Consider the following 21820-nt stretch of genomic DNA (forward strand, 5'->3'; position numbering starts at 1 on the left):
AACTCAAATCCAAAAGCAAATGGAAATCGAGGAATTTGGTCTGTCCCTGCCCTAACCCCCCACTGCTGAATTCAGATTCCTGGCCAGAGAGACCTGGGGCAGTCCCCATGTTCATCGGCTCTGGTTAGACCAGCCCCGATGCCAGGCTGCTTACTTTATTGCTTTATTTTCCTTTTCTCCCCTGCCCTGCCCCTTGTTTCTTTTCTTTGATTTAGCTTCTTTCTTGATCTGAAAATCCATGGAAAACACCATCCCATGACATGCTACGCTCTGCTGACTGTCAGCTCCCGGACAGGCCCCTTGAGTTGGGGGAGGGGGCTGGGGGTGAGGCCTCCAGTGGCAGCCAGCTCCACAGGCTGCAGCGAGGGAGGTGGCCTTGGGGGATGCAGAGCCATCTGGGGCCGGTCCAGAGCTCCTTCAAATCACCATTCATACCAGTTTAGGAGCTGCCCCATGCTGGCTGCCAGGGAAGAAGCGGCATCCCCTCCCTCACTTCTCAGTCTTGAGGGGTCCTGGTTCCGTCTCCCCCGACATCTTGCATGGCATGAATGGTCTTTTCCCCCCACCAGGGACAGTGTCCAGTTCCCCCACCACTCTGCTGCTCTGACTAACACTGTGTCTCACACTGTCTTCCTTCCTTCCCTTCCATCTCCTGTCCCCTGTCTGCCCCCTGCCTGTCCCGCATGGCCTCTGACTGGGGTTGGTTCCCTTCCCTGTTGAGGGGGTGAGAGGAGGAGGCCCAGCTGGGGTGAAGTCGGGGTACTTGTCGCCAAGCTCCTCTGTTTGGGTTGGGCTCAGTCCCGGTGAGTGTTGGTGTGGGTGTCTGTGTAGACACAGCTGGTGTGTGTTGGTGTGTGGGTGCGACTGTGTGTAAATGTTGGTGTGACATTTAGGGGGCGTTAGTGGGAGACTGTACTGTGTGTTTGTGATTCTCTGCTGGTGATTCTACAAGTGTAAACGCCGGTGTGAGCCGGGGGCTGCGTGACTGTGTGCTTCTGAGCTGGTGAGGGCTCTTAGGGGGTGGGCTGTGGGGACAGGGAGGGCAGGAGCAGGGGAGGAGCTGAGGGCGGCCCTTTGCTCCTCGCCTCCCCTTGGAGCGTATGCCTGCAGGCCCTGCTGTGCGCCATCCCCCGGGATTCCCTCCTGCCTGCCCGGTCCTGGCTCTGCGGCAGCAGGCAGTTAGTCATCGCCTATTAATAATGCAGAGTGACTGAGCACCAGGCTGGGGACCCTGCAGTTGGACGTGTCTGCTCCCACGGGGCCCACGCTGCTTGGGGCAGCTGCCTGGCCTTCCTAGCCTCCCAGGTCTGCGTAGCTGCCTGGCTGCAGAGGAGGGAAGCATGAGAGCCGAGGCTTCCTGTCTGAGTGGCTCCCCCACCTCCCCAGGAGGATGTACCTCTGAGGCCACATCTGGCCTGTCCTGATACTCTTGCAGGTCTGTGTTTCCCTGCACCCACAGACCTGTGGTGGTCCCGTCCTTTGCCCTGTCCTGAGCTAGTGCCCGTGGCCACGGCCAGCCTAGCCCTCCCCAGTCCAAGACCTCATTTGGCCACTCTGTCGTCCCAGTGTTTAGGTGGAGCCATGTGGTGGTCCCAGCACGGCTCCTCCACGGGCCTTGTTCTCCAGCTGCTGCTGCTAGGAGTTCACTGCTGCCCACACCTCAGGCCAGGCCACTGAGTACCTGTTAGGGGCTGGGCATTTAGAACTCTTTCTTTACAGAGCTTCACTAGACAGCTGAACTGTGACTTCAGGGACAGAAGGGAGGCAAGATAAAGCCAACCCCTGGGGATACCATCTGAGAATCAGGGCCCTACAGACCTCCCCTTCCTTCTAGTCTCAGTTCAGTTAAAACCTGTGTGAACTGGGGCTAAAGCTGTTTTCTCAGCTACCAAATGAGCTGCTGATATACCTGCATTACCTATGTCATGGGGTCAGTGTGAAGATCAGGAAGGGGAATGGAAGTGAAAGCGTGTGTACTCTGTAAAGGGAATTATAATTTTATTAAGCTTTATGAGATGTTAACTGATTATCTCCGTGTTTCCAGAGCAGGGAAGTTTTGTAAAGAAGCAATTCCCTTCTCATAGCAAACCCTGGAGAATACAGCATATCTGGCCCCATTGGAGATCCTATTACCGTCCTTGCTTGGGAATCAGTCCCAAAATAACTACATGAAACCCCAGAATGCCCCAGGAATCGGGCCTGGGGAGGATGGAATGACTTGGTTAAGTTGGTCAAGAAGCAAACAACCCTGTCTGGTTTCAGCCCTTGCCAGGAAAGTCCCCGTGAATTTCTAAGTCTCTAAAGTCCACGCTTTCTAGCATGAGCATCACTGCTTGACAGCCAGAGCTGGTGCCCATGGGTGGCCTGAGTTGCCTCATAAACCCTCAGATACCTGTCCCAGGGATCAGCACTTTCAGCCAAGAATGGAGTCAGACAACCGGGCACCCAAAGAGACAGGGTTCAACCTGCTCTGATTCCCGGGCATTCCTCGGCTGGACTCTGGTTGGTTTTGTATTTATTTTTACTAACTTCTTTATATGGACTCTTTTTGTTATTTGAGTATTCCTCCTTGGGGGAGAGGGTGGATCCGGATCAAAAAGGCCAACCAGTGGAGAGGTTTGGGTCAGGTGTGGTCAGACTGAAAGAAGTGTTCTCTGCTCGTGACACTGGAGGCTTTGCTTTTCTAAATAGCTCTCATCTTTTGAATATCATTTAAACTCGACGAATGCCTAGATTGCAGGCAGCAGGCAGAGATTATTCCCAGTTGACAGATGGGGAAACTGAGGCCCAAGAAGGCCTGGGGTCATATAGCAAGTAGTGGAAGAGTTCAGTGCTTTCACTTTATTGATCTCATTTGATCCTCATAGTAAGCCTGGGAGAAGCAGGAGTGATGGAAGTTGTTAAACCCCTTTTACAGACGAGAGTCAGAGATGTAAAATGAGATTGTTCTGGAAGATGGTAAAGGCCACAGGAGAACTCAGGATTTGTGACCTGAAGTTTTTGTTCCCAAACTTTATTAAATCCAGTCATCAGGATTCACCGTGGGGCTATCACTGCTGGTTAGGTCATCTTCCTGGTGTGTCTTTCCAACCTGTTTCTCTCTGCAGCTTCTCCCCACCCCAAACATGTAACAGGGCTGCACACACTCCCTCGGCTGTCCTCCGTCCTCATGCCCTCATGCTCCCACGTCCACAGTCCTAAGGGCAGGCCAGGACCTTCTTCCTAAACTAGTTGTCCTTACCCATCTTTGGCTCAGGAACCTTCTGAGAATTTGGTGGCAGCAGTGGACTCTCACAGGAGAAAGAAGCCCATTGAAGCCGTTTGCATACAATGCCAAGGGGTGTCATGACTCCCCAAAGCCCATCTACCCTACCTACAGGTTAAAAACAGTCTTATTCTCCCCCAAATAATCCCCCTCCCAGGAAGGTCAGCAACCCTGTGATGGTAGCAGGGAGCTGGGAAAGGCTCTGGATGATGTCAGAGGGGTATTTTCCTCTTCCATAGCCTTTCCTCCAGGGGTGCGGTGGGCATGGAATGCCCGAGTGGATTTGTGGCCAAGACCTGGTTTCACATCCTAGCAGCCTGCCTAAGGGGGAGAGGAGCAGAGCAGAGCAGAAGAGAGGTGGGGCCAGTAGGGAGGGTTAAGAGCCCACCCAGGTCATAGGCTGCCCCCTGCAGCCACCCGCCCCGTGCCCGGGGAACAGCGGAGGTTGGGCGCTGGGCTCCCGAGTCTCCTGGCTCCTTCCCCTCGTCCCTGGCTGGCCGTGGCTCTTCAGGGCAGAGCTGTGGCTCGTTCCTCTTGTCCTACTCAGCCCCACTCAGGGCCCAGCCTCTCTGTGTTGCGTGGATTGGTGTGGGTTGGGTGCAGGGTACCTGCTGTGTCTTGGGGTGCTAGCCGTGGTTCTGATGACAAAAAAGGATTCTGCTTGGAAATGAGCCTGTCAAGACTCCCTTCCACTGCCTTCAGTAAGACGTGGTGTGTGAGCAGGCGTGTCTGGGGTCGGTGATCAGTGATCAGTGGTGAATGGGTGGTGGGAATGAGTGTCTGGGTCACCCTCTGGGGAGGAAGGCCTGAGTCTAATGTCCCATCCCTTTCTTTCTCAATCTGTACATGTCTCTGTTCTAGTGGTGGCTCCTCTCCCTTCCTCCGTTGAAAGGAAGCTTCTCCTTCCTGCACCCCTACAGCTCTTTCGCCTCCATCTCGGCTTTTCCCAATGCCCCCCGGTCCCTCATGCCTTCCCACCTGTGGCTGCCTTTCTCTCGCCTGTCCTGCTGGGCCAGGCCCCCCACCCTGGCCCTCTAACCTGCATGCGTCCTAGCTGTGGTGGCTGTTCTGTGTCGCATGCCCCCGCTCTGCCCTCTTCCCCTGCCGTCCCCACCCCTTCCAGAAGCTGCGCGGGGGGATTGGGGGGCAGGGGCATCATGAACCCCTGGGGTGGAGGGGGACCGGGGGAATTATTCCCCTGTTTCCTGCTTTTACTAACGAACCTGCCATTTTTGTGTCTGGACTTTGATTTGTCTGAGGGAACAGTCGGGTTTTACTAATCTCAGTCATCTCCCTCCTTGCCTTCCCCAGAGACCTTCCTCCATTCCCCCGACCCTTGGCTTCCTTTCTACCCAGTGCCCGTCTCCCCCTTTCTCTCTCTTCTTCCCCCATCCCCAGGCTGACCACCCCCCCTTCCTCTGTGCACCCTGTGTTACCCTGCCTCCTGCTACCCTCTCCCCACCCCCTGGGCCGGGGTGGCTCTAAAAGGGGGACAGATACAAAAGGGATTAAGTCAGCCCTTTCCCAATGGGGGCACCACGTGGTGGTGATTTGCGTAAAGCCATGGCGGGCAAGGTCAGATCTGTGCCCAGTCTGGAGGGGAGTTGAGGAGGGTCCCCCCCAAGTCAGGTCCTTCTAACTCTGAGGGCGAAGGCAGGTGAGCTGGCTGAATGGACTGGCGGAAGAGGGCCCATAGGGTGAGGAAGATGCCGGTAGCTGGTGCCCTGGCCTCTGGGGCTGGGGAGGGAAGACAGCTGAGTGGCTCAGGCTGCTGGTAGGCCGACGTATATATAGAGCGAGGAAGAGCCTCTTCTGGGGGAGCTTTGGGGCTGGGAGGGCCCTCCTCATGCACAGGAGCAGGGTCATCCCATCAGAGCAGTCTTGGAGGACTGAGATTCTGTCCACCAAAGGCCCCCGAGGCGCTGGGTTCATAGATGGGACACAGGCAAGTGAGAGCCAAGTGTGGCCCTGGGTCACGAGGTGACTTGACATTCATTTTAATGATGGAGTCCACAATCCCTGGACTGTGCTGGGATTAGTAGGGTTACAAGGACACATCAGGCCAGGGGCCCGGCCTTCAGGAGCTGACTCTCTAGCTGGGGTGACCAGACACAGGCTCAGGAACTAATAGTGGCCCAATTCCTGGTCTCTTAGTGCAGCCCCGGGAGTGGAGATGGAGGGCAGGATGGAGGCCCCTTCCCCCTGCCTCCCTGTCTTACCCCCATCTCTGTGTCCCAGCCCCCTTCTGCCCTTTCTCCAGCCCCCTTCTGCCTGTTCTAATCTTGTCTGCATGTTTTTGTGACTAATACTTTGACCCTTCCCTTTTCCACCCAGATCTCCACTTCCTAGCCTCGGGTGGGGTGGAGGGAAGAAGAAATAAACAATAATGACCAACCCTCCCCTCAAAACAAGACTCAAAAGCTTCAAAGTGCCCGCTTCCACAAAGACGCCCCCTTACCTCTGTCCTTGAACCTAGTCCCCCCAGCACAAGATTTGATGGCTCCCAGGAGGGGGCCCCTTCGGCCCCTCCCCTCTCACTGTGAGGCTCCAGCCCAGCATGAGGGGGACTCGAGGGGCCTGTGAGGGACGTTCCCCTTGGCCCCATCCTGCCCATGTCCCTTAGGTGTTCCTAACACCCACTCTGCGGCCCTGCAACAGTGGAACCCTGGCGACCAGTCACTGGAAGATGGCTGGTGGCATGTGGGTATGGACTGATGTGGGGAGGACATCATGGGCTGCGATTAGAAGGCCCCAGTCTCCAGACTTGGCTCAAAAAGGGGGTGCTGAGGCATGTTTGGAGTGTGGGATTGGGGTGAGCTGTGGCCTGCAGAAGCACAGTGTCGGGTTCACCGCGAGTCAGCTTCCTGATCACCGCTGCAGGAGCCTGACCGTCCTAATCCACAGCCTCCAGAGAGCGGGGGCTTATGGTCCCCTGGCCTCGGCTCTTCCCCACAACCTGGCTGGGTGTGGGATGCTCCTACGGCTAGACTTTTCAGGGCTTAGGTGGACATTTGTCTGGCGAGCAGGGAATCAGGAGTTCCCTGTATTGTCACTGCCCCCCCAAGGTCACTTCAGCCTTCTCCAGGCCACTACTGAGCCCCTTTCACCTCCTCAGAGCACCAGGTATGCCCCCATCCCTACCCATCTTGCTTTCTTACCTGACTTCTCAGCCCAGAGTCAAGGTAACATGAGGTTAGCCTGTCCCCCTCTGTTCCTTACTCTGGCCCCGATGATGGTGGTGGTGAATGAATCAGACAGACTGATGAATAGGCCAACGGCTGCCCTCTCCTTGGGGGACAAGGAAGTGACTTGGAGAGTAAAGAGACAGACTCAGCAAGGGGGCTAGGACCAGTAAGGGGGGTGCTGGTGGGAATCAGTCCTGAAGGGTGCTATGTGTCCCCCAGGAAGTTCCAAGTCTCCCCAGGAGTATCTGGGTTCCTGTTCCTCATGCCCTTGCTGTTGTCCACCTCCCTCCTGGCTAAGATTGAAAGGACTCCTCCACGCCCTGCAGGGAGAGCTGCAGGGGAGTCCAAGCCACCAGCACCCCAGGAGAATGGGTGTTCTCTGCCTTGTTTATGAAAGATGCTCTGAAGTCACATGGGGGTCCAGAGACCCCTTCAAGAGGAGAGAATCGAGGGCGCCACTTGCATCCTGTCCTGCTGGGGCCCCTCCCGAAGCTCCCACTCCCGTCCAGAGCCACTTCTTGGTGCTGTTCACAGTGAGCACTTCGAGCGCGCTTCAGGCCTCTGCCTGCCGCGCTGGGCCTTAGCCCACCCTGAAACCATCAAATCTTGTGCTGCCTCCTTCCCCCACTTCCCCCCCACACCCCCACTGTTCCTCCTCTGAGACAAGCAGACATAAAAATGGGGGGTCCCCCTCCCCTGCTGCCCCCCGGCCCCTCCCTTGCCCAGCCCGAGGCTCTTCCCAGGGAGTTGATGCCGGTTGTCTCCTTGTCTCTCCCCCTCCCTCCCTGGGCTGGGCAGGTGACCATCTCCGTGGACGGGATCCTGACCACCACAGGCTACACGCAGGAGGATTACACCATGCTGGGCTCTGACGACTTCTTCTACATTGGGGGCAGCCCCAACACGGCAGACCTGCCGGGCTCGCCCGTCAGCAACAACTTCATGGGCTGCCTCAAGGATGTGAGTAGGGCCAGGAGGGGGCCAGGGGTAGCCCGGGAACCCTGTCTGCAGTGTGATTCGGTCTGACCGGCCAGCTGCCTGGGGCGTCTGTTCCTTCTGGTCAGTGGTGGGAGATCTCTCTTCAAAACCTAAGGCCCATTGACTCCGGCTTCTCTCTTGCCTCCTTGAGCCCCAAAGGCCCCCGTCCTCTCGGAGGACCCTCGAGGCAGCTGTGTACAGAGGCAAGTGTGGTGGACGTGAACACTAAAGACCTGTGTTTAAGGCCCACTCACTAGCTCCATGACCTTGGCCAGGTCCCTTGACCTGTCTGACTCTTAGTTTCCTCGTCTGTAAAACGAGTGGTCAGTACCTACTTCTCAAGGCGGCTGTGAGAAGCAGATGAGAGCGTAAATGTCAACCAAACGTCAGTGGCGATTGTCCTGCGGTTATTACGAACTGCAATTCAGTAGCCCCGAGGGCCGCCGTGCTTGTGCTGGGCAGGGAGACAGGACAGAGAAATAAGCGGGGCAAGGGAGGTGCTGTTCACAGCCTCTGCTCGTGCAGTTCTAGAACAACGGTCTGGGGTGTGGAGTGGGGCCCCGGGGCTGGGTGGCAGGGGCCCATGCCACTGGGCAGGAGTGGCCAGGCCCTAAACTGCTTCCTCTTCTTCATCCCACCCCCACCCCTCGCTGCAGGTGGTGTATAAGAATAATGACTTCAAGCTGGAGCTGTCCCGCCTGGCAAAGGAAGGAGACCCCAAGATGAAGCTGCAGGGGGACCTGTCTTTCCGCTGTGAGGATGTGGCTGCCCTGGACCCTGTGACCTTCGAGAGCCCTGAGGCCTTTGTGGCGCTGCCCCACTGGAGCGCCAAGCGCACCGGCTCGATCTCGCTAGACTTCCGCACCACTGAGCCCAACGGGCTGCTGCTCTTCAGCCAGGGCCGGCGGGCCGGGGCTGGGGCCGGCAGCCACGGTGCTGCCCCGCGGGCTGACTACTTTGCCATGGAGCTGTTGGACGGCTACCTCTACCTTCTGCTGGACATGGGGTCTGGGGGCATCAAGCTGCGGGCGTCCAGCCGCAAGGTCAACGACGGCGAGTGGTGCCATGTGGACTTCCAGAGGGACGGGCGCAAAGGTCAGAGGCCTCTGGACCTTCCCCTTTCCCTTGCCCGCCCCTCTCCACCCACCCTGACGGTCTCTTTGGCTGTTCTCCTCCCGCCCTGCCCTGGCCCTCCCAGCCCCTCTGTTGTTCCTGTTGCGTGGTGCCTTGGTGGAAAGAATGGAGTCAGTCGGACCCGGGCACACACCTCATGCTCCCACTTCCTGCGTGTGTGACTCTAGGCCGTCCCTCAACCCCCTGCAGCCTCAGTTTCCTTCTTTATAAAAGGATCATTAAACTGGGGTGCTCAGGAGGGAAAATCAAGAGAACACCTGTAAAAGCGTTAGTGCAGTGTGTAACACAGTGGTTATCCCGTTCTCTCTCTGTCTTTTTAAAACATTTATTTATTTTTGGCCGCGTCGGGTCTTATTTGCTGTGTGCATGCTTCTCTCTAGTTGTGGCGTGTGGGCTCCAAGGTGCATGGGCTCTGTAGTTGTGGTACACGGGCTTAGTTGCCCTGTGGCGTGTGGGATTTTAGTTCTCTGAGCGGGGATCAAACTCGCGTCCCCTGCACTGGAAGGCAGATTCTTAACCACTGGACCACCAGGAAGTCCCTATCTTGTTCTCTTAAAAAAACTTCCCAACCTTGCCTCCCTTCTATCTAGATTCATTCAAACTTCTTTATTAACTCACTTGAATATTTAGCAAGCACCTACTGTGCGCCAGGCGCTGTCCAGGGTGCTGGGATGGGGCAGTGCTGAGCTGGAGTCTTGGCTGTCCCGGAGCTCGTGTTCCAGTGGGGAGACACAGACAGTAAACACCACGCTCCGCGTGGTGAGGTTCTTGCACAGTAAAGCAGCGAGGCGGAGGGCACTGGGGCCGGGCAGGTGCTGTTCTTGAATCGTCTGCTGCTTCTTGCCACCCCTCCTCCGGTCTTCTTTTTCAGTCTTCCTTTCCCATCCTCTTTCTGTTTTCTGCCTATTTCTCTTTACTCTTCTCCATCTTGCTGGACATAAGAGAAAGAATTGATATAAATGAGAACTGACACATTATCCAATTTAAGCTCTTATCAACGTCAGCTAAATTTTCATGCTCCCCCAGCTGTCGCTGCACGGGGCTTCATGTCTGGGTGGAGTGAGCGTCCCCGCACACACAGGGAGGAAGGGGCTGCCATGGCTCCCGGAGGTGTTGGCCTCTCGTGGGCTTGCTTGTTTCTTCCTCTCCTTTCCTCAGGGAAATGAGGCTTCCCCAGGCTTTGCGGTAAATGGCTTCGTCCCCTTGTTTTGTGTCATGATGGTACCAGGGAGTCTTCACAGAGAACTTGTTGCCTCCCAGGGTTTCCACACAGGGGATCTGTTAACTCTCTAGGTTGGAAATCTGCTCAGGTCTTGCATAGAACCCCAGGGCCTTCCGCTCTTCTCTGTCTTCAGGAAGTGGTCTCCTTAGCCTCGCTCGATCTCCAGAGCCCACACACCAGCCCTGGCTAGTCCTTGGGTCACTTTGACCAGTTCTTTTTTTTTTTTTTTTTTTTGCAGTACGCGGGCCTCTCACTGCTGTGGCCTCTCCCGTTGCGGAGTGCAGGCTCCGGACGCGCAGGCTCAGTGACCATGGCTCACGGGCCCAGCCGCTTTGCGGCATGTGGGATCCTCCCGGACCGGGGCACGAACCCGCGTCCCCTGCGTCGGCAGGCGGACTCTCAACCACTGTGCCGCCAGGGAAGCCCCGACCATTTCTGATGGCCCACATTTGTTCGTGTACACCAGCACAGACTTGGGACAGTCACTCCCACAAAGCTCTCTTTGACCTTCCCCATGTTTCTAAATTTTATTGTGGTAATTTATACATAACATAAAATTTACCATTTTAATCATGTTTAAGTGCACAGTTCAGTGGCATTAAGGGCATTTACATTGTTGTGTAACTATCCCCACCCTCCATCTCCAGAATGTTTTCATCTTCCCAAACTGAAATTCTGTCCACATAAATACTAACTCCCCGTCCCCCAGCCCGTTTACCACCATCCCACTTTCTGTCTATGAATTGCCTACTCTAGGGACCTCCTATACGTGGAATCACACAATATTTGTCCTTTTGTGTGTGGCTTATGTCACTTAGCATAACGTCCCCAGGGTTCATCCACGTTGTAGCATGTGATGGCATTTCCTTCCTGTTTCACAGCTGAATAACGTTCCGTTATATGGATAGACCACCTTTTGTTTATCTACCCATCTGTCGTGGGACACTTGGTTTGTTCCCTTCCCATGTTTTAGAGTCACCTTGAAAGAAGACCTATATTCACTTTAATTTCCTTTTGCTGACTCTCCATTGTACACCCTTTCCCCACCATAGCCTTCCACCCCCTTCCTTCTTTCATATTCTGTTCGTCTGTGGAGAGTCCAGTTGGGTGGTGTCCGTGTCCAGGAGGCCCCACAGGGGGTAGGTGGAAGCACCTGGGGAACCTGCTACAAATAGAAGTGTGGGTGATTGGGGGCCACGTTTGGGGGGCCGGGAGGAGCAGTGGGGATCGGACACCTTGTCGGGGAGGACAAGCCAGGGACCATGGTGTTAAAATGGGGCCCCGGGGAAGGGCCTCTCTGGTGCAGGGAAGGGTTTGCACAGAGGAGCACATGCTCCAGGTGCGGAGCCAAGTGTGCAGAGGAGGCCCTGGTCCTGCTCCTGCCGCTCCACGCTTGGTGCCCATGCTGTCTCTTACCACTCCCCACCCCCGATCTCTGCCCGATCAGGCCTAGCGTGGATCAAACCATCCTTACCTCTCTTTATTAGCCCCTCTGAGATAGGCAGACTTTTTATTTTTATCTTTTAAAGAATTCTTCGAAACTTGAGAAAGGAGAGCGGGAGGAGAATGTATGGAATAAAAATTACGAACAGAATAAGGCTTCTAATGTATAGGTTTTGGTTTCTTGAGATCTCAGGAAAGGCTTTGAAGCTCGCACCTGATCCCAAATCCTTTTTCTAAGATAACCAGCCTCTCCATCCAAAGAACTCTTACAACGCAGAAGCTCCATGCTTGGTTTCCCTTTCCTGGCTGCCGTCCTGTCTCACAGGCTCCAGGAGCTGATCAGCCTGACTATCTCTCCAGGTCGGGGGGTGGGAGATGCAGGTTCTGGGGTCCTGCCATGTGGGTGGTACTTTGGCTCTGGTCCTTACTCGCTGTGGCACTTTGGGCAGCTTCCCCAGTCTCTCTAAGCCTCATCTGCCATTTCAAAGTGGGATCGTAAAGGACCAATTTCATAGGGTTACCGTGAGACTTAAGAGATATGATATACGTGATGGGCTAAGTGCCTGGAAATATAGTCATTAAAGCTCAATAAATGTTAGTGGGGGAAACCCTTTGGATTCAAGCCTTTCAGCTTCCTTGGGGGTCTCTGCCTCTGACTCCTGGTCTAAGGGGCTGGCTGGGGGAAGGACATGTGAAGGATCCAGCCCTTTGGGGGCACGTCCACCTCCTGTACATCCTCTGAGGACTTGCTCTGGTGGGAAGGAGGAGTCCGGACAGAGGCCCACTGCACACTGCAGCTGGGCTGGGGCTGGTTCACACTGGTTCCTGAACTTGGCACCTTTGTCAAGCAGTGTCTGCAGCCCAGGGCTGCCTGCGGTGTGAGGGCAGGACATCCTTTTCTGGCCTGTGGGGTCTCTCAGTCCTGCCCTCCCCACTGAAGCCCACTCTTTCTCCATCTGCAGGCTCCATCTCGGTGAACAGCCGCAGCACGCCATTCTTGGCCACCGGGGAGAGCGAGATTCTGGACCTGGAGAGCGAGCTGTACCTGGGCGGCCTACCTGAAGGCGGGCGGGTGGACCTGCCCCTGCCCCCAGAGGTGTGGACGGCGGCGCTCCGGGCTGGCTACGTGGGTTGCGTGCGGGACCTCTTCATAGACGGGCGTAGCCGAGACCTCCGGGGCCTGGCGGAGGCGCAGGCGGCTGTGGGCGTCGCCCCCTTCTGCTCCCGGGAGACGCTGAAGCAGTGTAACTCCGCCCCCTGCCGCAATGGCGGTGTCTGTCGAGAGGGCTGGAACCGCTTCGTCTGTGACTGCGTCGGGACCGGCTTTCTGGGGCGGGTCTGTGAGAGAGGTGAGGCTGGCTGTCATCCCGGTGCCCCCTGCCCATCCCTGCGCCCCTCGTAGACCAGCCCTGGGCCTGCCATCCCTGCACTGATTCTCTGGGTCTTCTCTCTCCCTCCACTGACCTCTGCCTGTCCCCCCCTTCTCCCTCCCCCCACTCCTGGGGCAGAGGCCACGGTCCTGAGCTACGATGGCTCCATGTACATGAAGATCATGCTGCCCAACGCCATGCACACGGAGGCGGAGGACGTGTCTCTGCGCTTCATGTCTCAGCGGGCCTACGGGCTCATGATGGCCACCACCTCCAGGGAGTCAGCTGACACCCTGCGCCTGGAGCTGGACGGGGGCCAGATGAAGCTCACCGTCAACCTCGGTAACCGCCCTGCCCGCGCCCCTGGCCCCTTCCCCGACCCTGCCTCTCACCCACACCCCCTCTGTCTGGAGAAGTTGGTGGTGGTGCCAGTGAGAGATTGGTGGTGGGGAGGCGCCAGCCCTGGTCAGAGCCCCTGAGAACTTCGTCCCAGAGAGGATGCACAGCGTAGGGCGATGCCTCGCGCTCGGTGGCACTGTGGGGAGGGGGACCCAGAATTGTCTGGGGTGTGACAGCCACCCTCCCGGGGCGCTCCTGGGTCTCGGAGGCATCTGTTCCGCGCGTGCACACATAAGGACGTAGCTCGTTCCTGGTTGTCGGCTCATCCACTTGCTCATACGTTGGTTCATTCATTCATGAAGCATCGCAGACACCGACTGGTGCTCAGCCCAAGCTCAGTGCAGTGGCAGATCCGGAGACAGGAGGACCCAGCCCTCACACAGCCGCCCTCGTCTGCTCTGCGTTTAGAGAGCCGTGTGTGTGTGTGTGTGTGTGTGTGTGTGTGTGTGTGTGTGTGTGTGTGTGTGATGCACAAGGGGACATGTCATCTTCCCCTTGTCTGCTTTCACATGTGAGTCCCCATAGCTGCCCCTGTTTTATAGATTGTGAAATCCATCTACTGACCTGTCCAGCATCACAAAGCTATAGTGATGGTCAGGGAAGACCCCGGACTCAAATGCAGGCCATTTGCCCCGAGGTTTGGTGCTTTCCTCATTGCCTCTGACAGAGCTGGGGGGTGGAGGGGCATCAGGGGCCCTTGCCACCTGAAGGCTCGATGCCTCTGCCCCTGCCCAGAGGAGGCACAGCTCTACTTCACCTGGCAGTCCCTGGGGCATCCGTGTGGTGGGACCGTGAGACCTGTTGGACTCTCCGTAGGCTTCAGCTCTTGTGGGCAGGGTCAGAAGGAAAACAGCAGGCAGGGCTACTCATTCAGCTGACATTTATGGGACACCTTCTTAGTGCCAGTGTGTTCTGAACCTGGGGCTACAGTAGTGACTAAGGTGAGGTCCCACCATCATGGAGCTTTCAGTCAGGGGAACCCTGGAAGCTAGAGGGCCTAAGCTGCCCAGGCTGGGGTCACATCTGTCCCTTTCAGGCTAGCCTTTGAGCGTATAGAAGTGTAGCACCCAAGGGCCTGTCATGTGGGAAGTTCAGGCCCCTGGGGTTGCTTCTTGTGTCCTGGGCCTGGAGGAGAACTTGGGCTCTTCTGAGCAGGTTAGAATGCTCAACTGGAGAGAACACGGAGCTTTGAGCTTTAAATATTTATCTGGAGTCTATCTTAACATTGGTCTCCCGGGCATTTGGGGGACAGACTGTGGCCTTTTGGGGACCCATTACCTCGCTAATAAATTTATACTGTGTCCTTTCCCCTTTTGGCCACCTGGCCTTTGTACTCCTAGGACAAAGATTTGCCGAGTGAGGCGGGGGCTGGAGGTGAGGAGGTGTGCAGGCGGCCAGGGCCCCGGAGGTGGGGGACTTTAGGGTTCCCTGAAGCTCAGCTTCTGACCTCAATCACAGCCTACAGAGTGGGTGGGGGGTGGGTGGCAGTGGGAAGCAGGATGGGAGACACCCTTTGGCCAGCGCTCCACGGGTCTGTACAGCGGCCCCTGGCACCCCTGAAATGGTCACAGGAGGAAGGCGCCAGCCCAGGACCCCGTGCGTGGCCCTGCGGTTCTCAGACTGCCCAGGTTTGTGTACCCCGGGTGAGGTACCCCTTCACCCTGGCATGTGTTCTCGGTGTGGTAAGCACGTGGCTCTGTACTTGGTGGGAACACTGCAGGGGGAATCTGGGGCCTTCTGTTTGCAGGGAGAGCAGATGCTTCTTCCTCATTTGGACTGTCTTAGTTTCCCTGTGAAGAAGCGTGGGTTCCTTCAGGTTCGACAGGAGGCAGCAGCCTTGGCCAGGACAGTGCCCTCTGGGGGACCCTCGGGACCTTTCACCCTCAGGATCTACCCTCTCCTTCCCATGGATATGCTTTTCTGTCTGTGTCACATAAGTATTTAGAAGTTAAGGAACAAGGTGGCCAGCAGGACAGTCCTCCCACATCTCTCGCTGCCTGCTGTGCCCGCCTCCATCCACAGAGATGCCATTTCTAACGGCTCATGACAAGCCGTGACCAAATGCTTGTTGCAGACACATCTGTCCACAGACACCAAGTGATGTGTGTACAGGGAGGCGTGTGACCTCTGTGTGAACCACACAAGCACACAGGTGGTCCACACCCAGCCACCAGCCTCAGGCTATGATGGGAAGAGCACTGGGCCTGGGGCCAGAAGATCTGGGTTCTAGCCCTGGTCTCCTAGACTGCTGGGTAAGTCATTTCCCCTCTCTGAGCCTCTGTTTTTTTGTCTGTAAAGTGGGGATACGGATCCTCACTCTGCCTCCTTTCTGTGGTGGTTTTGAGGCTCAAATGGAATAGTGGGAGTGACGTTATATAGATGCAAGCCACACACATAAAGACAGACCCAGCCGACTGGAAGGGAAATCGTACTGGGACATGGACCTAAGCTTAGAGCCAGGCCTGGGACTTGCTTCCACATTGCATGACCCAAGCTGGCCCCACCTCAGGAGCCCCATTCTGATCCCCATCCTGCTTGCTACCCAGGGCCTGCTCCACCGAGGCCCCGGTCCTGGTCCGGACTTGCTGCTGGAGGATGGAGAGGAGCCCGGCGGGCTTTGTCTTTGGCCTCGTGGTCCCATCCTGTAGTGAGGGAAGCCAGGCTCCCACAGGCAGCTGTGCAGCATGTCAGGGGTTCACTGGAATGACGCAGACTTGGTCCTGAAGAGAGCGGAGCTGCTCCTGGCCATGTGGCGGGAGGAGGCGCTCAGTGCCAGCCTCAGGCGCCTGGGTGTTTGCTGGGCTGGAGAGGGCCGAGAAGGCCTGAGGCTGCTGCCTCCAACCAGGCAGAGGTGCCAGAGAAGCCGGTTGTGCCTCCTGCCCCGGCCCCGGCCTGCACCACGTACGCCAACGCTGAGCCAGTTCCTGGAGCTCTGCTGTCTACCGGCCCTGAGCAGGGTGGTTGGTCTCTGTGCTTAGAGGACCGTAGAGTCCCTGGATTCTTCACCCTGTTCCAGTGTGACCTGGGTTCCTGGGTTCCTTCTACCTTGGGCGTGGCCTCTGGGGCCAGTGCCCAGCCTGGCCTGTCCCTCATCACCCCCCTGGAGTTGCCTTTCTCTAGGTGTGCCCGTTGGCAATCCCAGTTCCTAGTGAGGATGACATGAATGGCGCATTGTAACTGAAGAATCTCCAAGCTGGAGGGGCCCTCGGAAGGCACCTCCTTCAGCCCGCCCCCGTGGGTGCATCCTCTGTGCCTTCCCCCACCAATGGGAGGCTCTCCACCTCTGTTCAGATGCCTCCCGTGTCAGGAGCATCCCATCTCTGAGATGGCCACCTCAGTGATTCTAATCTCTGGGTTGTTCTTCCCTGGTGGAAGCTTCCCTTTCTGAAATTCCTACTTGTGGACCTAGTTCTGCCCTCTGGAGCTGTACAGAGCAAGCCTGACTCATTTGTGTTGTAAGCCAGGCTAAATGCACATTACATTCCAAAGCCCTTTAATCTCTGGGACCGTGAGACGGTGCCTTTTTCCCATGGGGGCGCTGTTCAGTAGGTCTTGAGCTCCTTCTGAGGCTGGGCTGCTGGGGAGATGGCTCTGAAGGAGGGCTGCGCCGGAGTGCATGCTGCCACTCTGCGGTATCACCTCCAAGACTCCAGCCAGCGGGCTCCGGAGGCTCCTTGCATTGGAGCCTCTGTTCTCTCTCCCCCACCTCCAGTCCTTGGGGCCTGGGTGGGGGGCAGGTGGGTCACAGAAAGAGAAGCCTGGCTTCTTTTCCTGAGCTCCTTTCCATGCAGATGACTTTTTCCCACCAGTCTTATCACACATTCATACCATCACCCTGGTCTCCATGTCCTGCCAGGACCTTGGTGGGTCTCTGCAAACCAATCGCTTCTGTCCGTTTGCCGAACGTGAGGCGTAGGTTTCTAGTCAACAAATTAGCAGTTAAAGCTCCCTGAGCTGCACTCTGCGTGGGTGTGGGCACCAGAGGGCAGTTTCTCCCACTTACAGTTCCTGGCTTTCCCCTGGGATGGTGCTGCCTGCTTCCTGGGGGCCCATCTTCAAGGGGAGTTTGCTCCCCTCAAGCCCCACTGCAGTAGTGGCTCCTGCGGGTGGGGTCACTGCAAGGGGGTGGGCCTGGAGCTGACACCTCTTCTCTGGACAGATGGACGCCCCCCTCTTCCTGGTGCTCCCCTGCTGGGGAGGGGAAGAACTGTGCTCCTCTCTAGACCTCTTCTCCAACAGGGGATCGGCCTGCCTTTCCAGCCCCCTTTTTTCTTTTTTGGACCCTTCATTGGTGAAGACTCTGCTGGCCCTGAGAGAGCCCCCGTGACCTGACTCCAGGCCTGGCACCCCTGCCCTCACCCCGACATCCTCCCTTTCCCACTCTGTCCAGCTCCTCCTTCCCTCTGCTCGCCCTTTCTTCCTCTTTTCTCTCCGCATCCTCTCCACTTCCTTCCTCTCCCTATGACTTCCGACTTGCCCCTGTATCTGCCCCTTGACCTCCCTCTGCCTCTCCCTTGGTGCCAGCCTGTGGCTCAAGGTCCCGGCTGCTCCCCCCACTCTTCTGCTGCGGTTGACAACGCGTGTGGGGCTCAGCTGTACTGCCCGAGGGGCCCATGCCCCCAGAGCCACAGGGGAATCTTTCACCTCTGCTGCAGGAACCTTCAGGGCCCAGGGGATGCCAGGTTCCCCCACCCCTCTTTGCCTCCTGGGCCTTGTGGGCAGAGCCTGTTCCGGGAGGAGCCACGGGATGGCAGGATATTGCTGTTAACAGAGGCCTGGAACTTGCCCCTGTCTGAGAGGCAAGGGCCAGCCCAGTGGACACCTTTTCTTTCTCCCAGCTTAGGATCCTCTTGTTCAAGCCCCTCAGCTCACAGGGAGAGAAGAGATTTGCCCGCAGTCACATGATGAGATTCGGACCCAGCGTTTCTGCCTCTTCCTGCAGGACCTTCTGCAGCCCCAAGCTGTCTGGGTCTGATGGAGCAGGACAGGCGTCCAAAGGGCCCTAAGCCCCAGTTTCACAGGACGCTAGTGCTCTATTTCCTCGGCAAGGCTGGCTGACTCACATGGGGTGGGTAATGTATCCCACCAGGGGTGTGGCCAGAGGCCCTGGGGCTCCGGGCTGCAGCTCTGTGTAGACAGTGTGCTTTCGGAGCCCATGGGGTCCTCCGAGCCTGGAGTTGCTGGATAGGAATGCTGGGGCTGGGGAAGGGGCAGGAGACTTTGCCTAGGGTAACTTCTTGTCCCCGAAGTCCTCAGGAGTCATACACTGGGGGCCTCGGTGTCTTCATCTGTGAGCCCCTGGCCCTTCCCTAGGAAAACGGATTAATACTAGTTCCTCTTCAGGGTGAAGGACCACCCTGGTCCCCAAGGACAGCCTGGCATCCTCCAGGTTAGGAAGAGTAGCAAGAAGGTTCCTGTAGGGGTGGTGCTAGCCCCCTGGGACTTTGGGAGGTGTGTGGCCACGGGAAGGGGGCCCTGGGGCAGACTCCTCCGTTTAGCTCAGAGCCCAGAGGGCACGGGGTGATGTGTCACAGCCTGGGCTCTGAGCAGGGAGTTGTCCCAGAGCAGGGGGTGCAGGGGCTCTGGCCCTCCCCGCCCATCTCCCTCTCAGAGGTGGGGAGATGTCGGGTTGGTCAAACCCTCAGTCCCCCTCACTGATCCCCTGTACGACTGGGATTCCCAAGGTGCCCATCTCCCTCAGACATGAGAGGCCTGGGCCCCTCTAAGAAGGGAGATGTAAACCTTCTTCCCATCACCTGGCTGCCCCGCCTCCCAGCTCTGGGGAGGGTTGGAGCCCTCTTGGGGGAAGGAGGGAGAGGGGTCCAACTGAGGAAGGGGAGAAGGCACCTGAGCACGCGTGGTCCCCAGAAAGTGGCCCTGGGGGGAACCCCCGCCTGCAGATACCCCTCCCTGTGAAGGATGTAAAAAAAAAAAAAACAAACAAAAAAAACTTGTTCTGCCTTTTTGTCTCCCCTCCCCCTCTGCCCGCCCCACGGCCCCCCCAGACTGCCTGCGCGTCGGCTGCGCACCCAGTAAGTGGCTTCCCTCTTCTTCTGCAGAGCCCCAGGGGGCCTGGGATTCTGGACTCTGGGATTTGGGGAGGGATGGTGGGGGAGGAGAAGGTTTCATGGATAGCTTGTGTGGGGCTTGGGCAGTGGGTGTGGAGAGGGGAGCTGGAGTGGTGGGGGTGAGGGTGGTACGGTCGTGGAGGGCAGAATGAGCCCAAGGAAGCTGACCCAGGGGCAGCTGGTGGAGGGTCCGGGTCAGCATGTTCACCGGGACCGGGAGAAGGAAGGCCCAGAAACTTCAAGTCACCTCACATCCTCTGGGGGGTGGGGCAAAGGCCTGGTGGCACCTACAGCAGGATGGCTGGAGGGAGCCGGAGAGGGGCTGGGACATCCTGCTGCATCTCCAGAGGTGGCCACAAGGGGGAGGGCGGGGCACACAGGAAAGAAGATGAGGGCGGGAGGCAAGCAGGAGGTGAGCTTGGCCAGGGCTTCAAAGCTCAACCCCACAGCCCCTGTTTGGGGTGGGGGGCGAGATTCTGCCAAAGGGGGGCTCTCTCAGAGGTGACAGTGAGGCTCGCAGCAGGGGTGAGATGGAGAGCGGGTGTGGACAATTCTGAGCACCCCAGTGTGCCTGGATTCAATGCTCTGTCTCTGAGAGTGTCTGCATGGTGTGCCCTGAGGTCACGTAAGAGAGCACAGGGACGTGGCAGCCACAGGCAGAGAGGGTGTGTACGTACCGTGGCTCTGGTGTGTGTTTGGCACGTGTGTGCGCATGCATGGTGAACCCTGTCCCTGCTGGCAATAGCACTGGGGGGCCCAGGTGTAACCTGGGGGTGCTGCAAATGGACTGCAGCACCATTCTAAAGCTACACGTTTTTAGTCTTGGGAGTGGTTAATCCAGGTCCTGAATAAATGGCCCTAATTCCTAAGAAACATTCTGCTCTCTGGCCAGGCTGGATGTGCTGTGTATATGATTGCGTGTCTGGGTGTGTGGAATTAACCAGGCATGTGCAGAAAGGTCACGTTGGGTTCCTCTGGATGGGGGAGCTGTGTGTCTGTGTGTTTTCACTGCCAGCAGTGAGTCTGTGGGTGCACATTCACATTTGGGTGCGTGGTAAGGCTCAGTAGTTTTGGAAGTTTTAGGCCTATGTACATATGCTGGGACTTTAGCTGCTGGCTACACACACTGACGAATGAAGGTCCTTAGGAGATGTGGGGAGAGTATGTTGGTGCAGGTGTGAGTCTCTGCGTGCAGAGTCTCAGGGCACAGCTCCAGAGGCACCGCGCCATTCACGCCGTATTCTTTTCGAACAGCACCCTTGGATGTTGTGCGAAGTGTGGCAAGACTGAGCATGTCTGTGTTTATGACTGGGTGTGTAAAGCTCTGTGTGTGTGGATGTGTGTACCTGTGTGCATAGGTGCGTGCAGTGGTGAGGCTCTGTGTGCCCAGGGTGGTACATGAAGCCAAATGCGAGCGGGTGGAGGTGCCATGCTCACTCCCCCCTTGGTGCCGCAGGTAAAGGCCCCGAGACGCTCTTTGCGGGGCACAAGCTCAATGACAATGAGTGGCACACGGTGAGGGTGGTGCGGCGTGGCAAGAGCCTGCAGCTGTCAGTGGACAACGTGACCGTGGAGGGTAGGTGGTCTGCGGCCCCATTCTTGGTGACCACTACCTGGGGCAGCATTCTGGCAAGCTGCCAGTGCCGTTGGTATATCATGGGCTCCTGGACCCCAGGGACCATTTCAACTCCCCGCAGGCAGCTTTGCCCCGCAAGCCTGTCGGCCCTGGCCTAAAGAGTCCCGCAACTCCCCCAGACCCAGGAGCCGTGCTTGCTGCCAGCACCCACCTGCGAGGGTTTGCCAGTGTCTCTCCCATGTGGCCCTTGAGTGGAGGGGAGGCTCCTGGGGACCCAATGATCCTACGATCTGGGCTCCAAAACCACGTCCCCATCTCTGTCTCCTGTCCCGAGCAGGACAGATGGCAGGAGCTCACACGCGGCTGGAGTTCCACAACATTGAGACAGGCATCATGACGGAGCGGCGTTTCATCTCTGTGGTGCCCTCCAACTTCATCGGGCACCTGAGCGGGCTGGTGTTCAATGGCCAGCCCTACATGGACCAGTGCAAGGACGGCGACATCACCTACTGCGAGCTCAATGCTCGCTTTGGCCTGCGTGCCATCGTGGCTGACCCCGTCACCTTCAAGAGTCGCAGCAGTTACCTGGCACTCGCCACGCTCCAAGCCTACGCCTCCATGCACCTCTTCTTCCAGTTCAAGACTACAGCCCCCGACGGGCTCCTCCTGTTCAACTCGGGCAATGGCAACGACTTCATTGTCATCGAGCTGGTCAAGGGGTGAGGTGCTGGGCACTACACCGCTGTCAAGGACGTGGTTCCCCCCCACCCGCCATGACCAAGATGCAGCTCCCCCAGCCACTGGCTGAGATGTCCAATCCCCCAGACCACAGGTCAAGGTTCAGGTCCGCCCCCCACCAGCCAAGATGGAGAAGCAGCACCCTGTCCTCCACCCTGGTGACCCCCCCGCCCCCATTACTTCCTTGCCAGGGATTTCCCAGTCATATCTGTCCTCCATTCGCTGTCCTGGCTCAGGCAGAAGACAGGGCTGTGTCCCTCTGGCCTCTCTTGCCTGAGAGGTCCCCGCCCTAGAGCAGCTCTGTCCCTGCCCCCAGAGGACCCTGCTGCCCTCACAGATATCTCCCCCCACCAGCTTCTCTTCTGAGCCTGCCCCTGGAGCCAGGTCCTCTGTGGCCTTCCCTGCCCGCATCCACCCATGACGGGACCTCACACCAGAGTCC

At 57.5% G+C, this 21820-nt stretch overlaps 1 protein-coding gene across 36 annotated transcripts in view; it reads left to right on the forward strand.

The window, feature by feature from the left end:
* NRXN2 (neurexin 2) overlaps positions 1-21820 on the forward strand; it is a 108860-nt gene that overhangs the window by 42254 nt on the left and 44786 nt on the right. For 17 of the 36 annotated variants that reach the window (XM_060302985.2, XM_060302998.2, XM_060302971.2 and 14 more), the window contains 7 exons: positions 7249-7410; positions 8085-8523; positions 12190-12576; positions 12736-12939; positions 19002-19028; positions 20512-20640; positions 20978-21359. In XM_060302985.2, the coding sequence (XP_060158968.1) occupies positions 7249-7410; positions 8085-8523; positions 12190-12576; positions 12736-12939; positions 19002-19028; positions 20512-20640; positions 20978-21359 (1730 nt within the window). The remainder of the gene's footprint in view (positions 1-7248; positions 7411-8084; positions 8524-12189; positions 12577-12735; positions 12940-19001; positions 19029-20511; positions 20641-20977; positions 21360-21820) is intronic. The other 19 variants (XM_060302999.2, XM_060302973.2, XM_060302994.2 and 16 more) reach the window with 2 other exon arrangements.

Source organism: Globicephala melas, chromosome 8 (genome assembly GCF_963455315.2).
Source record: "Globicephala melas chromosome 8, mGloMel1.2, whole genome shotgun sequence".
Taxonomy (NCBI): domain Eukaryota; kingdom Metazoa; phylum Chordata; class Mammalia; order Artiodactyla; family Delphinidae; genus Globicephala; species Globicephala melas.